The 16,021-nt window shown below is 46.1% G+C and overlaps 1 protein-coding gene across 1 annotated transcript in view; it reads right to left on the reverse strand.

The window, feature by feature from the left end:
* LOC147084478 (NACHT, LRR and PYD domains-containing protein 3-like) overlaps positions 1–16,021 on the reverse strand; it is a 114,478-nt gene that overhangs the window by 47,301 nt on the left and 51,156 nt on the right. The window contains exons 4-5 of the mRNA XM_085979494.1: positions 14,190–14,285; positions 11,692–11,858 (exon numbers count right to left, since the gene is read on the reverse strand). Of these exons, the coding sequence (XP_085835620.1) occupies positions 11,692–11,858; positions 14,190–14,253 (231 nt within the window). The 5' untranslated portion in view covers positions 14,254–14,285. The remainder of the gene's footprint in view (positions 1–11,691; positions 11,859–14,189; positions 14,286–16,021) is intronic.

Genomic DNA, 16,021 nt, shown 5'->3' on the forward strand with positions numbered 1-16,021 from the left:
CAGGAGGTTGGGATTAGACTAGGTGAGATATTAACAGTCATGGGCAGTGAGCAGGAGGTTGAGATTAGACTAGGTGGATAGTAACGGTAATGGGCAGTGAGCAGGAGGTTGGGATTAGACAAGGTGGGATATTAACGGTAATGGGTAGTGGGCAGGAGGTTGGGTTTAGACTAGATGGGATATTAATGGTAATGGGCAGTGAGCAGGAGGTTGGGATTAGACAAGGTGGGGTATTAACGGTAATGGGTAGTGGGCAGGAGGTTGGGATTAGACTAAGTGGGATATTAACGGTAATGGGCAGTGAGCAGGAGGTTGGGATTAGAATAGGTGGGATCTTAACGGTAATGGGCAGTGAACAGGAGGTTGGGATTAGACTAGGTGGGATATAAACGGTAATGGTTGGTGAGCAGGATGTTGGGATTAGACTAGGTGGGTTATTAACAGTGTGGGTAGTGAGCAGGAGATTGGGATTAGACTAGGTGGGATATTAACGGTAATGGGCAGTGAGCAGCAGGTTGGGATTAGACTAGGTGGGATATTAACAGTAATGGGTAGTGAGCAGGAGGTGGGAATTAGACTAGGTGAGATATTAACGGTAATTGGCAGTGAGCAGGAGGTTGGGATTGGACTAGGTGGGATATTAAGAGAAATGGGCAGTGAGCAGGAGGTTGGGATTAGACTAGGTGGGATTTTAACAGTAATGGGCAGTGAGCAGGAGGTTGGGATTAGACTAGGTGAGATAGTAACGGTAATGGGCAGTGAGCAGGAGGTTCGGATTAGACTAGATGGGATATTAACAGTAATGGGCAATGAGCAGGAGGTTGGGATTAGACTAGGTGGGATATTAACGGTAATGGGCAGTGAGCGGGAGGTTGGGATTAGACGAGGTGGGATATTAAAGGTAATGGGCAGTGCGCAGGAGGTTGGGATTAGACTAGGTGGGATATTAAAAGTAATGGGCAGTGAGCAGGATGTTGGGATTAGACTAGGTGGGTTATTAACAGTGTGGGTAGTGAGCAGGAGATTGGGATTAGACTAGGTGGGATATTAACGGTAATGGGCAGTGAGCTGCAGGTTGGGATTAGACTAGGTGGGATATTAACAGTAATGGGTAGTGAGCAGGAGGTGGGAATTAGACTAGGTGGGATGTTAACGGTAATGGGCAGTGAGCAGGAGGTTGGGATTGGACTAGGTGGGATATTAAGAGTAATGGGCAGTGAGCAGGAGGTTGGGATTAGACTAGGTGGGATGTTAACAGTAATGGGCAGTGAGCAGGAGGTTGGGATTAGACTAGGTGAGATATTAACGGTAATGGGCAGTGAGCAGGAGGTTCGGATTAGACTAGATGGGATATTAACAGTAATGGGCAATGAGCAGGAGGTTGGGATTAGACTAGGTGGGATATTAACGGTAATGGGCAGTGAGCAGGAGGTTGGGATTAGATTGGTGGGATATTAACGGTAATGGGCAGTGCGCAGGATGTTGGGATTAGACTAGGTGGGATATTAAATGTAATGGGCAGTGAGCAGGAGGTTGGGATAAGACTAGGTGGGATATTAACGGTAATGGGCAGTGAGCAGGAGGTTAGGATTAGACTGGGTGCGATATTAATTGTAATGGGCATTGAGCAGGAGGTTGGGATTAGACTAGGTGCGATATTAACAGTAATGGGTAGTGAGCAGCAGGTTGGGATCAGATTAGGTGGGATAATAACAGTAATGGGCAGTGAGCAGGAGGTTAGGATTAGACTAGGTGCGATATTAACAGTAATGGGCAGTGAGCAGAAGGTTAGGATTAGACTAGGTAGGATATTAACAGCAATGGGTAGTGAGCAGGAGGTTGGCATTAGACTAGGTGGATATTACATGTAATGGGTGGTGAGCAGGAGATTGGGATTAGACTAGGTGGGATATTAACGGTAATGGGCAGTGAGCAGGAGGTTGAGATTAGACTAGGTGGGATATTAACTGTAATGGGCAGTGAGCAGGAGGTTGGGATTATACTAGGTGGGATATTAACAGTAATGGGTCGTGAGCAGGAGGTTGGGATTAGACTAGGTGGGATATTAACAGTAATCGGTAGTGAGCAGGAGGTTGGGATTAGACTAGGTGAGATATTAACAGTCATGTGCGGTGAGCAGGAGGTTGAGATTAGACTCGGTGGATAGTAACGGTAATGGGCAGTGAGCAGGAGGTTGGGATTAGACTAGGTGGGATATTAACGGTAATGTGTAGTGGGCAGGATGTTGGGATTAGACTAGGTGGGATATTAACGATAATGGGCAGTGAGCAGGAGCTTGGGATTAGACTAGGTGGGATATTAACGGTAATGGGCAGTGAGCAGCAGTTTGGGATTAGACTAGGTGGGTTATTAACAGTAATGGGCGGTGAGCAGGAGGTTGGGATTAGACTAGGTGGGATATTTACGGTAATGGGTTGTGGGCAGGAGGTTGGGATTAAACTAGGTGGGATATTAACGGTAATAGGCAGTGAGCAGGAGGTTGGGATTAGACTAGGTGAGATATTAACAGAAAGGTGTAGTGAGCAGGAGGTTGGGTTTAGACTAGGTGGGATATTAATAGTCAAGGGCAGTGAGCAGGAGGTTGGGATTAGACTAGATGGGATATTAACAGTAATGGGTAGTGAGCAGGACGTTGGGATTAGACTAGGTGGGATATTATCGGTAATGGGCAGTGAGCAGGAGGTTGGGATTAGACGACGTGGGATTTTAACTGTAATGGGTAGTGAGCAGGAGGTTGGGATTAGACTAAGGTGGGATATTAACGGTAATGGGCATTGAGCAGGTGGTTGGGATTAGACTAGGTGGGATATTAACAGTAATGGGTAGTGAGCAGGTGGTTGGGATTAGATCATGTGGGATATTAACAGTAATGGGTAGTGAGCAGGAGGTTGGAATTAGATTAGGTGGGATATTAACAGTAATGGGCAGTGAGCAGGAGGTTAGGATTAGACTAGGTGGGATATTAACAGTAATGGGTAGTGAGCAGGAGGTCGGCATTAGACTAGGTGGATATTAAATGTAGTGGGTAGTGAGCAGGAGATTGGGATTAGTCTAGGTGGGATACTAACGGTAATGGGCAGTTAGCAGGAGGTTGAGATTAGACAAGGTTGGATATTAACTGTAATGGGCAGTGAGCAGGAGGTTGGGTTTGGACTAGGTGGGATATTAACAGTAATGGGTCGTGAGCAGGAGGTTGGGATTAGACTAGGTGGGATATTAACAGTAATCGGTAGTGAGCAGGAGGTTGGGATTAGACTAGGTGAGATATTAACAGTCATGGGCAGTGAGCAGGAGGTTGAGATTAGACTAGGTGGATAGTAACGGGAATGGGCAGTGAGCAGGAGGTTGGGAGGAGACTAGGTGGGATATTAACGGTAATGGGCAGGGAGCAGGAGTTTGGGATTAGACTAGGTGGGATATTAGCGGTAATGGGCAGTGAGCAGAAGGTTGCGATTAGACTAGGTGGGATATTAACAATAATGGGCGGTGAGCAGGAGGTTGGGATTAGACTAGGTGGGATATTAACCGTAATGGCTAGTGGGCAGGAGGTTGGGATTAAACAAGGTGGGATATTAACGGTAATGGGCAGTGACAAGGAGGTGGGGTTAGACTAGGTGAGATATTAACAGTAAGGTGTAGTGAGCAGGAGGTTGGGTTTAGACTAGGTGGGATATTAACAGTAATGGGCAGTGAGCAGGAGGTTGGGATTTGAATAGGTGGGATTTTAACTGTAATGGGTAGTGAGCAGGAGTTTGGGATTAGACTAGGTGGGATATTAACGGTAATGGGCAGTGAGCAGGTGGTTGGGATTAGGCTAGGTGGGATATTAACAGTAATGGACAGTGAGCAGGAGGTTGGGATTAGACTAGTTGGGATATTAACGGTAATGGGGAGTGAGCAGGAGGTTGGGATTAGACTAGTTGGGATATTAACGGTAATGGGCAGTGAGCAGGAGGTTGGGATTAGACTAGGTGGGATATTAACAGTAATGGGCAGTGAGCAGGAGGTTGGGATTAGACTAGGTGGGATATTAACAGTAATGGGTAGTGAGCAGGAGGTTGGGATTAGACTAGGTGGGATATTAACAGTAATGGGCAGTGAGCAGGAGGTTCTGATTATACTAGGTGGGATTTTAACAGTAATGGGTAGTGAGCAGGAGGTTGGGATTAGACTAGGTGGGATATTAACGGAAATGGGCAGTGAGCAGGAGGTTGGGATTAGACTAGGTGGGATATTAACAGTAATGGGCAGTGAGCAGGAGGTTGGGATTAGACTAGGTGGGATATTAACAGTAATGGGCGGTGAGCAGGAGGTTGGGATTAGACTAGGTGGGATATTAACGATAATGGGTAGTGTGCAGGAGTTTGGGAGTAAACTAGGTGGGATATTAACGGTAATGGGCAGTGAGCAGGAGGTTGGGATTAGACTAGGTGAGATATTAACAGAAAGGTGTAGTGAGCAGATGGTTGGGTTTAGACTAGGTGGGATATTAACAGTCATGAGTAGTGAGCAGAAGGTTGGGATTAGACTAGGTGGGATATTAACAGTAATGGGAAGTGAGCAGGAGGTTGTGATTAGACTAGGTGGGATTTTAACAGTAATGGTTAGTGAGCAGGTGGTTGGGATTAGACTAGGTGGGATATTAACGGAAATGGGCAGTGAGCAGGAGGTTGGGATTAGACTAGGTGGGATATTAACAGTAATGGGCAGTGAGCAGGAGGTTGGGATTAGACTAGGTGGGATATTAACGATAATGGGTAGTGTGCAGGAGGTTGGGAGTAAACTAGGTGGGATATTAACGGTAATGGGCAGTGAGCAGGAGGTTGGGATTAGACTAGGTGAGATATTAACAGAAAGGTGTAGTAAGCAGATGGTTGGGTTTAGACTAGGTGGGATATTAACAGTCATGGGTAGTGAGCAGGAGGTTGGGATTAGACTAGGTGGGATATTATCGGTAATGTGCAGTGAGCAGGACGTTGGGATTAGACTGCGTAGGATTTTAACTGTAATATGTAGTGAGCAGGAGTATGGGATTTGACTCGGTGGGATATTAACAGTTATGGGTAGTGAGCAGGAGGTTGGGATTAGACCAGGTGGGATATTAACAGTAATGGGTCGTGAGCAGGAGGTTGGAGTTAGATTAGGTGGGATATTAACAGTAATGGGCAGTGAGCAGGAGGTTAGGATTAGACTAGGTGCGATATTAACAGTAATGGGTAGTGAGCAGGATGTTGGCATTAGTCTAGGTTGATATTAAATGTAATGGGTAGTGAGCAGGAGATTGGGATTAGACTAGGTGGGATATTAATGGTAATAGGCAGTGAGCAGGAGGTTGGGATTATACTAGGTGGGATATTAACAGTAATGGGTCGTGAGCAGGAGGTTGGGATTAGACTAGGTGAGATATTAACAGTCATGGGCAGTGAGCAGGAGGTTGAGATTAGACTAGGTGGATAGTAACGGTAATGGGCAGTGAGCAGGAGGTTGGGATTAGACTAGGTGGGATATTAACGGTAATGTGTAGTGGGCAGGATGTTGTGATTAGACTAGGTGGTATATTAACGGTAATGGGCAGTGAGCAGGAGGTTGGGATTAGACTAGGTGGGATATTAACGGTAATGGGCAGTGAGCAGGAGATTGGGATTAGACTAGGTGGGTTATTAACAGTAATGGGCGGTGAGCAGGAGGTTGGGATTAAACTAGGTGAGATATTAACGGTAATAGGCAGTGAGCAGGAGGTTGGGATTAGACTAGGTGAGATATTAACAGAAAGGTGTAGTGAGCAGGAGGTTGGGTTTAGACTAGGTGGGATATTAACAGTCAAGGGCAGTGAGCAGGAGGTTGGGATTAGACTAGATGGGATATTAACAGTAATGGGTAGTGAGCAGGACGTTGGGATTAGACTAGGTGGGATATTATCGGTAATGGGCAGTGAGCAGGAGGTTGGGATTAGACGACGTGGGATTTTAACTGTAATGGGTAGTGAGCAGGAGTATGGGATTAGACTAGGTGGGATATTATCAGTAATGGGCAGTGAGCAGGAGTTTGGGATTAGACTAAGGTGGGATATTAACGGTAATGATCATTGAGCAGGTGGTTGGGATTAGACTCGGTGGGATATTAAAGGTAATGGGCAGTGAGCAGGAGATTGGGATTAGATTAGGTGGGATATTAACAGTAATGGGTAGTGAGAAGGAGGTTGGGATTAGATCATGTGGGATATTAACAGTAATGGGTAATGAGCAGGAGGTTGGAATTCGATTAGGTGGGATATTAACAGTAATGGGCAGTGAGCAGGAGGTTAGGATTAGACTAGGTGGGATATTAACAGTAATGGGTAGTGAGCAGGAGGCAGGCATTAGACTAGGTGGATATTAAATGTAGTGGGATGTGAGCAGGAGATTGGGATTAGACTAGGTGGGATACTAACGGTAATGGGCAGTGAGCAGGAGGTTGAGATTAGATAAGGTTGGATATTAACTGTAATGGGCAGTGAGCAGGAGGTTGGGTTTGGACTAGGTGGGATATTAAAAGTAATGGGTAGTGAGCAGGAGGTTGGGATTAGACTAGGTGAGATATTTACAGTCATGGGCAGTGAGCAGGAGGTTGAGTTTAGACCAGGTGGAGAGTAACAGTAATGGGCCTTGAGCAGGAAGTTGGGAAGAGACTAGGTGGGATATTAACGGTAATGGACAGTGAGCAGGAGGTTGGGATTAGACTAGGTGGGATATTAGCGGTAATGGGCAGTGAGCGGAAGTTTGGGATTAGACTAGGTGGGATATTAACAATAATGGGCGGTGAGCAGGAGGTTGGGATTAGACTAGATGGGATATTAGCGGTAATGGGCAGTGAGCAGGAGGTTGGGATTAGACTAGGTGGGATATTAACAATAATGGGCGGTGAGCAGGAGGTTGGCATTAGACTAGGTGGGATATTAGCGGTAATGGGCAGTGAGCAGGAGGTTGGGAGGAGACTAGGTGGGGTATTAACAGTAATGGGCAGTGAGCAGGAGGTTGGGATTAGACTAGGTGGGATATTAACAGTCATGGGCAGTGAGCAGGAGGTTGGGATTAGACTAGGTGGGATGTTAACAGTAATGTGTAGTGAGCAGGAGGTTGGGATTAGACTAGGTGGGATATTTACGGTAATGGGCAGTGAGCAGGAGGTTGGGATTAGTCTAGGTGGGATATTAACGGAAATGGGCAGTGAGCAGGAGGTTGGGATTAGACTAAGTGGGATATTAATGGTAATGGGCAATGAGCAGCTGGTTCGGATTAGACTAGGTGGGATATTAACGGTAATGGGCAGTGAGCAGGAGGTTGGAATTAGACTAGGTGGGATATTATCGGTAATGGGCAGTGAGCAGGAGGTTAGGATTCGACTAGGTGGGATTATAACTGTAATGGGTAGTGAGCAGGAGTTTGGGATTAGACTAGGTGAGATATTAACAGTAAGGTGTAGTGAGCAGGAGGTTGGGTTTAGACTAGGTGGGATATTAACAGTAATGGGCAGTGAGCAGGAGGTTGGGATTAGACTAGGTGGGATATTAACAGTAATGGGTCGTGAGCAGGAGGTTGGGATTAGACTAGGTGGGTTACTAACAGTAATGGGCAGTGAGCAGGAGATTGGGATTAGACTAGGTGGGATATTAACGGTAATGGGCAATGAGCAGCTGGTTCGGATTAGACTAGGTGGGATATTAACGGTAATGGGCAGTGAGCAGGAGGCTGGGATTAAACTAGATGGGATATTAACTGTAATGAGCAGTGAGCAGGAGGTTGGGATTAGACTAGGTGGGTTACTAACAGTAATGGGCAGTGAGCAGGAGATTGGGATTAGACTAGGTGGGATATTAACGGTAATGGGCAATGAGCAGCTGGTTCGGATTAGACTAGGTGGGATATTAACGGTAATGGGCAGTGAGCAGGAGGTTGGAATTAGACTAGGTGGGATATTATCGGTAATGGGCAGTGAGCAGGAGGTTAGGATTCGACTAGGTGGGATTATAACTGTAATGGGTGTTGAGCAGGAGTTTGGGATTAGACTAGGTGAGATATTAACAGTAAGGTGTAGTGAGCAGGAGGTTGGGTTTAGACTAGGTGGGATATTAACAGTAATGGGCAGTGAGCAGGAGGTTGGGATTAGACTAGGTGGGATATTAACAGTAATGGGTCGTGAGCAGGAGGTTGGGATTAGACTAGGTGGGATATTATCGGTAATGGGCAGTGAGCAGGTGGTTAGGATTCGACAAGGTGGGATTTTAACTGTAATGGGTAGTGAGCAGGAGGTTGGGATTAGACTAGGTGGGATATTAACTGTAATGGGCAGTGAGCAGGTGGTTGGGATTAGACTAGGTGGGATATTAACGGTAATGGGTCGTGAGCAGGAGGTTGGGATTAGACCAGGTGGGATATTAACATTGATGGGTAGTGTGCAGGAGATTGGGATTCGACTAGGTGGGATATCAACAGTCATGGGCAGTGAGCAGGAGGTTGGGATTAGACTAGGTGGGATATTAACAGTAATTCGTAGTGAGCAGTAGGTTGAGATTAGACTAGGTGGGATATTAACGGTAATGGGCAGTGAGCAGGAGGTTGGGATTAGTCTAGGTGGGATATTAACAGTAATGTGTAGTGAGCAGGAGGCTGGGATTAGACTAGGAGGGATATTATCAGTAATGGGCAGTGAGCAGGAGGTTGGGATTAGACTAGGTGGGATATTAACAGTAATGGGCAGTGAGCAGGAGGTTGGGATTAGAATAGGTGCGTTATTAACAGTAATGGGCAGTGAGCAGGAGGTTTGGATTAGACTTGGTGGGCTATTAACAGTAATGGGCAGTGAGCAGGAGGTTGGGATTAGACTAGGTGGGATATTAACGGTAATGGGCAATGAGCAGGAGGTTGGGATTAGACTTGGTGGGATATTAAGAGTAATGGGTAGTGAGCAGGATTTTGGGATTAGACTAGGAGGGATATTAACAGTAATTGGCAGTGAGCAGGAGGTTGGGATTAAACTAGGTGGGATATTAACAGTAATGGGTAGTGAGCAGGAGGTTGGGATTAGACCAGGTGGGATATTAACAGTAATGGGTAGTGAGCAGGAGGTTGGAATTAGACTAGGTGGGATATTAACAGTAATGGGCAGTGAGCAGGAGGTTGGGATTAGACCAGGTGGGATATTAACAGTAATGGGTAGTGAGCAGGAGGTTGGAATTAGACTAGGTGGGATATTAACAGTAATGGGCAGGGAGCAGGAGGTTGGGATTAGACTAGGTGGTATATTAACAGTCATGGGCAGTGAGCAGGAGGTTGGGGTTAGACTAGGTGGGATATTAACAGTAATGGGTAGTGGGGAGGAGGTTGGGATTAGACTAGGCGGGATATTAACGGTAATGGGCAGTGAACAGGAGTTTGGGATTAGACTAGGTGGGGTATTAACAGTAATGTGTAGTGAGCAGGAGGTTGGGATTAGACTAGGTGGGATATTAACAGTAATGGGCAGTGAGCAGGAGGTTGGGATTAGACTAGGTGGGATATTAACGATAATGGGCAGTGAGCAGGACGTTGGGATTAGACTAGGTGGGATATTAACAGTAACGTGTAGTGAGCAGGAGGTTCGGATTAGACTAGGTGGGATATTAACAGTAATGGGTAGTGAGCAGGAGGTTGGGATTAGACTAGGTGGGATATTAACAGTAATGGGTAGTGAGCAGGATGTTGGGATTAGACTAGGTGGGATATTAACGGTAATGGGCAATGAGCAGGAGGTTGGGATTAGACTAGGTGGGATATTAACGGTAATGGGTGGTGAGCAGGAGGTTGGGATTAGACTAGGTGGGATATTAGCGGTAATGGGCGGTGAGCAGGAGGTTGGGATTAGACTAGGTGGGATATTAGCGGTAATGCGTAGTGAGCAGGAGGTTGGGATTAGACTAGGTGGGGTATTAGCGGTAATGGGTATGAGCAGGAGGTTGGGAATTAGACTCCGTGACTAAGGGAGGAGAAAGCAGTATCCAGGAAGGAACGGCCTGACTTTTCCATCCACAGTTATTTCTGGGTTGTTTTCCCGGTTTGTGTCTTTTGCATTTACATCATTTGAGCTCCTGTGTTTTTTAAATACCATTTGTTTAATCCACAAGGGATGTTTTTTGTGTCATCTAACCTTTCCCCGATTTAGTATGAAGTAGTTTCCTGGTCACTCCCTTCATTGCCTTCCCTCTAACTCCTGTCAATTGTCTCCGGTCTCTCCTTTTCCCAGTCCCAATAAAACCGTTTCCCTTTTGCTTTCCATCCACTCAAGAGTTATACCGAACCGTGCCCCTGTCATTTGTACAGGTACTGACGGATCCGCTGGGTATTTTCACCTCTTCGTATCATTGTTTCAGATTCACAATATTTGCTGTTTTATTAATTCCTTCCCTATTTTTCAGGTTCATGTTCTGTAACATTATATGTGTTATGTTCATAAATATATAGACGTTTTCATTATGATCAGCTAGCTTGAGCTAGTCATTTATTCAGCCATGTGGACTAGTGTACAGCATCCATCTTGACTGCTGCATCGTGGGTAGCCAACACTAAACATACAGCTCCACCTAGTGTACCATTCTAGAATTACATGTTACTGATCATTACATACATTGGGAGAGAGTCACTACGGGGGGAGAGAGGGTCACTACTGTTATGTTCATTAATAACTAGTCGTTTTCATTAGGAACCGCTAGCTTCGAGATAGTCACTTTATTGAGCACATGTGGACTTCTACAGCCTCCATCTTGACTACTGCCTTGTGGGTAGCCTAGTCTTATATACATACAGCTCTACCTAGTGTACCATTCTAGAATGACATGTAAATGATCATTACAATATGATTCTAAAATTTGTTGTTTCAACTATTCTCGGTGGCAGTGAATAAAGTAAATGCGATGTTGGCGTTTATTAACATTTTTGAGGGCTAATAGTGAGATAATCCTGCTATTTATAAATCATTGGTGTGACCGCACTGAGAATACGGTGTACAGTTCTGCTTGCCTCTGTACAAAGGTTATCACAGCTAATGAAGACAGCAACTAGTGATCGAGAGGGTGGAGGGGTTGGATTAGGAGGAGCTCGTGTGTAAATTAGGCCTGTTCTCACTGGATTAGAAAAGTTTGAGAGGCGGTATGTTCGCTGATTGACTTTGTCCAATAAAGTAGAAACAGAGGACACGGCCTGCGCTTGGAGGGTAAATTCAAAACTAGTCTGTGGAAACAATATTTCAGTGAGCGAGTGGTCAATCTGGGGAACAGGCTCCCTAGGGAGATGGCAGAAACAGTTTGCCTTGATTCTTCAAAAGGTAAATTTATTTCTGAAAATCACATTTGGGGATGCAGTATGAGTAATTTGAGATATGAGATGTGGTAAGTGTAGCATGCTTGAGGGGAACAGGTGACCTTTGACCTCTGGGGTTTTCCTCACCTCATGTCTGGGTCTGTTGTAGATTAATTGATAGATTGATTAGTCAACAACTCTATTATCATTGTAGCATTCGATTATCAAGGTGTGAGGAGGGGAATTACACAGACCTTGATCTTTTTTCAATCGAGTAATTTCTTTGTTCCTATGTTAGGATATTCTGTCAGTTCTGTGATATTAGAATAATCTAAACCCATTCTGTGTCCCTACCACTTACGTGATACTCTTGTCCACTGAAATGGTCCTCGCCTGTTAACCAGAGACCGAGTCCCTCCACACCCTCTTCAATCGCCTGTTCCAGTCTGTCCCGGTAGAATTTCGTCAACTGAAACAGCTGGTAATCGTCGCACTTTGTGAAGAACTTATTGACTGTGGAGTTCGGATCTGTGAACACAAAGAACCAAATTAATAAATACCTTCTGAAAACCCACATACATCGCATGTGTTTCATTCCATCGATCTATGTAGACAATTCTTAAAAACAGTGTGAACTTTGTCAAACACGACTTGCCTACAGCTTATCGGTTCCAGCCACCGCGATCATCCCCTGTATCAATAAATGTTCACGAATTTGACCTTCAAATACAGATTCCAGGAGTTTACTCACAACACAGTCCTCGCTCTATCTCATCTCCACTGCTCGATAGCCTGCAAAACCCACCGCGAAATGTGCTATTGTCCTTCCTATGCCTTAGCTGTATAGAATATAGATTCTATCATAACATAGCTCCAGGGAACATCCTAGTGTTCCAGGGCAGAAATAGAGAAATAGAACCCTTTAGTAATACTGGCATCCACAAATATATTTTCACACTCCTCAAAATGTTATAATCAGGATCGTTTCGCTCCGAGTCCCGTTCAAACCTAACTGCTGTCTCATAGTTAATCAATCACATCACCCAGGAGGACAAAGGCAGAATGTGCATGGCAGCACCACCGGCTCCCATTTACACTCCAAGTCATGCACCCACCTGACTTAGACATATATCGCCATTCGTCATCATCGCTAGGTCAACATCATGGAAACCCCTACCCAAGTGTTCCTCTTTCAACAGTTTTAGTCATTCTGCATTCTAGCCCCAAATCCGGATATTTCTCACCCTCCAGTCATATCAGCTGATATCCTCCCACTGCTCCACTCACCCATTTCCAGAGTGTCAGCTGTGCCTCAGTGGACTGCACACTCGCCCGAGTCACCCTCCCACTGCTCCACTCACCCATTCCCAGAGTGTCAGCTGTGTCTCAGTGGACAGCACACTCGCCCCTGAGTCACCCTCCCACTGCTCCATTCACCCATTCCCAGAGTGTCAGCTGTGTCTCAGTGGACAGCACACTCGCCCGAGTCACCCTCCCACTGCTCCATTCACCCATTCCCAGAGTGTCAGCTGTGTCTCAGTGGACAGCACACTCGCCCCTGAGTCACCCTCCCACTGCTCCACTCACCCATTCCCAGAGTGTCAGCTGTGTCTCAGTGGACAGCGCACTCGCCCGAATCACCCTCCCACTGCTCCATTCACCCATTCCCAGAGTGTCAGCTGTGTCTCAGTGGACAGCACACTCGCCCCTGAGTCACCCTCCCACTGCTCCACTCACCCATTCCCAGAGTGTCAGCTGTGTCTCAGTGGGTAGCACACTCGCCCGAGTCACCCTCCCACTGCTCCACTCACCCATTCCCAGAGTGTCAGCTGTGTCTCAGTGGGTAACACACTTGCCCCTGTGTCACCCTCCCACTGCTCCACTCACCCATTCCCAGAGTGTCAGCTGTGTCTCAGTGGACAGCACACTCGCCCGAGTCACCCTCCCACTGCTCCATTCACCCATTCCAGTGTGTCAGCTGTGTCTCAGTGGACAACACATTCGCCCCCGTTTCACCCTCCCACTGCTCCACTCACTCATTCCCAGAGTGTCAGCTGTGTCTCAGTGGGTAGCACACTCGCCTCTGAGTCAGAAGGTTGTGGGTTCATAACTGGGACTTGAGCACATAAATCTAGGCTGACACTCCAGTGGAGTACTGTGGGAGTGCTGCACTGTCGGAGGTGCCGTCTTTCGGAGGAGACGTTAAACCGAGGCTAAAAATTCTCTCTATAAACGTATTTCTATCCGTGTAACTGGCTCCAACCATTGATATTTTCTGCTCTCCTCTCCTTCCCAGAGATGGCCCCACATGTTCAAGGTTCTTCTTCCCTCTGGCACCAGGGAGGCAGCTTACCATTCGGGACCTGCTCAGAACTGCAGAAGAGTCTGTCCATTCCGCTGACGAGAGAATCTCCCACCATTATCATTCTCCTAATCCTGTGTCGCACCTGCCTCTCACCCCGACACACTCGGGGTGGCCTCCTGCTCTCTGGTGCCACTGATGCTCAGGATGACCCTCCTCTGAGTCACTGTCTCTATCCACCTTACAGTCTCCAATACCAGGTATCTACTGGACAGTTCCAGTACTCAGGGGGCCCCTCCACCTGTGACTATGATCCTCTGAGTCACAGTCTCTATCCACCTTACAGTCCCCAATACCAGGTATCTATTGGACAGTTCCAGTACTCAGGGGCTTCCTCCAGCTGTGACTGCGGTGTCCCGCTCGATGGTCACTCACTCCCCTCTTTGTACTCAGCCCCTGTCCTGTTCCCTCGACCTGTGAGAGCTGCAGGTTCATGCACTAGATCTGGACCTTTTGTCGGGACAGAAATTGTATTTTACAGAGTTTTCTGAGCCTACCTCTGTCCATTCTCATTCTTGGTGAAGATGTTGGATCTTCTCCCCTGTCTGGACCTTCAGCCATGCTGGTGACAGGTGTTCCCAGGCTCTGATGCTCTGTAACAAATATAATATTAACAGGGGGATCTATGGAAATATTAAAATGAGAAGGAGAACATTGCCTTGTTAACATTATATCAAGTCCCTCCTCCCCCATCAGTACAGCCGCTGGTAGTTCTGGGATCTCAGAAAATACCATGAATATACAACTGGTGGATGTGACTGCTGATTTACAATCATAATTCTCAATTTGTGTGTGTGCCCGTGCTCGTGCGTCCATTGAAACTATCAATCAGCCGTCTTTCTTTTCCCCACTGTGGAAATGTAAAAGCGATTCATTAATTCAGTACCAGTTTGAGGCTTTGTAAATTTCAGTATGTTGCTGTTTCACTAACGCTGCCAATAGTGGAGTTGTCGTTGGCTTGTTCTCTCCACACAGACGCGGCCGGACCTGCTGTGATTTCCAGCAAAAAAATATGATTTTTTGCCTGTTTTTTGTTTTTCATACAGACCCCAGCATCTGCAACATTTGACACCTTGTGACCCCACCTCATTGTTCTTTGATGTAATGTTTTCCTGACTAACATGTTTGGACACCATTCACACCGTTGATCGCTGTGATTATCTCTCTGCCAAGGCGTGATAAATGGCAGCTAGAAAGATTACCTGTAATCATCTGACATTATTCTCTGACTTTATACGCTGTGTCTTTATGCATCTCTCCACTTCACCTGTCGAAGGAGCAGCGCTCCGAAAGATTGTGATTTCAAATAAAACTGTTGGACTATAAGCTGGTGTTGTGTGACTTCTTACGAGTGGAATAAACACACAACAGCAACAGAGGGGCAAGGAGAATGTATGAGAAATGATTAGTGGTAACATAATAGGGAACACTAATGCCTTTTTTATACATATAAATAGGGAAAGAATAGTCCAAGTAAAGGTGGGGCCGATTAAGGACCAAAAAGGCAATCATCTTGTGGAAGCAGAGGGCATGGCTGAGGTACTAAATTAACATTTTGCCAATGCATTCACAAAAGGAGAGGATGCTGCCAATCGTACAGTAAAGGAGAAGGTGGTAGAGAAATTGGACAGGATATAAATCAATTAGAACGATGTACTAAAACAGTGGACAAGGCTCAAAGTAGAAATGTCACCCGCTCTGCCACAATCGTCCAATCTTTGGATATGGGAAAGGTGCCAGAGGACGGGAGGGCTGCAAAGGTTACTTCCCTCTTCAAAAAAGGAGAGAGTGATGAACCAAACAACTACAGGCGACTCAGCTTAACATCTGTGTTGAGGAAACTCCTCGGGACAACATTTCTGAAACAAAATTAACTGTCACTTGGAAGAACATGGGTTAATTAGCGACAGACAAATCAAACCTGGCTGACTTGAATGAGCTAATGGATGAAATAGGAGAGGGTTGATGAAGGTAGTGCAGTTGATGTTCTGTATATGGACTTTCAGAAGGCGTTTGATAAAGTACCTCATAATAGACTGGTTAACAAAATTGGAGCCAATGATATTAAAGGAGCAGTGGCAGCGTGGATACTAAATTGGCGAAGGGACAGAAAACAGACAGTAGTTGTGAACCGATATTGTTCACACTGGAGGGAAGTTTACAGTGTCCCCAGGGGTCGGTATTAGGACCACTGCTCTTTTTGATTTATTTCAGTGACATGGACTTAGGTATACAAGGCATAATTTAAAATTTTGTCGATGACACGAATCTCAGAAAAGTCGTAAACCGTGAGGAGGATAGCAGGAGACTTCAGGAGGAAATAGAGACA

This window comes from Somniosus microcephalus, unplaced genomic scaffold (genome assembly GCF_052327205.1).
Source record: "Somniosus microcephalus isolate GS21.2 unplaced genomic scaffold, FLI_Smic_1.0 unresolved_chr9, whole genome shotgun sequence".
Taxonomy (NCBI): domain Eukaryota; kingdom Metazoa; phylum Chordata; class Chondrichthyes; order Squaliformes; family Somniosidae; genus Somniosus; species Somniosus microcephalus.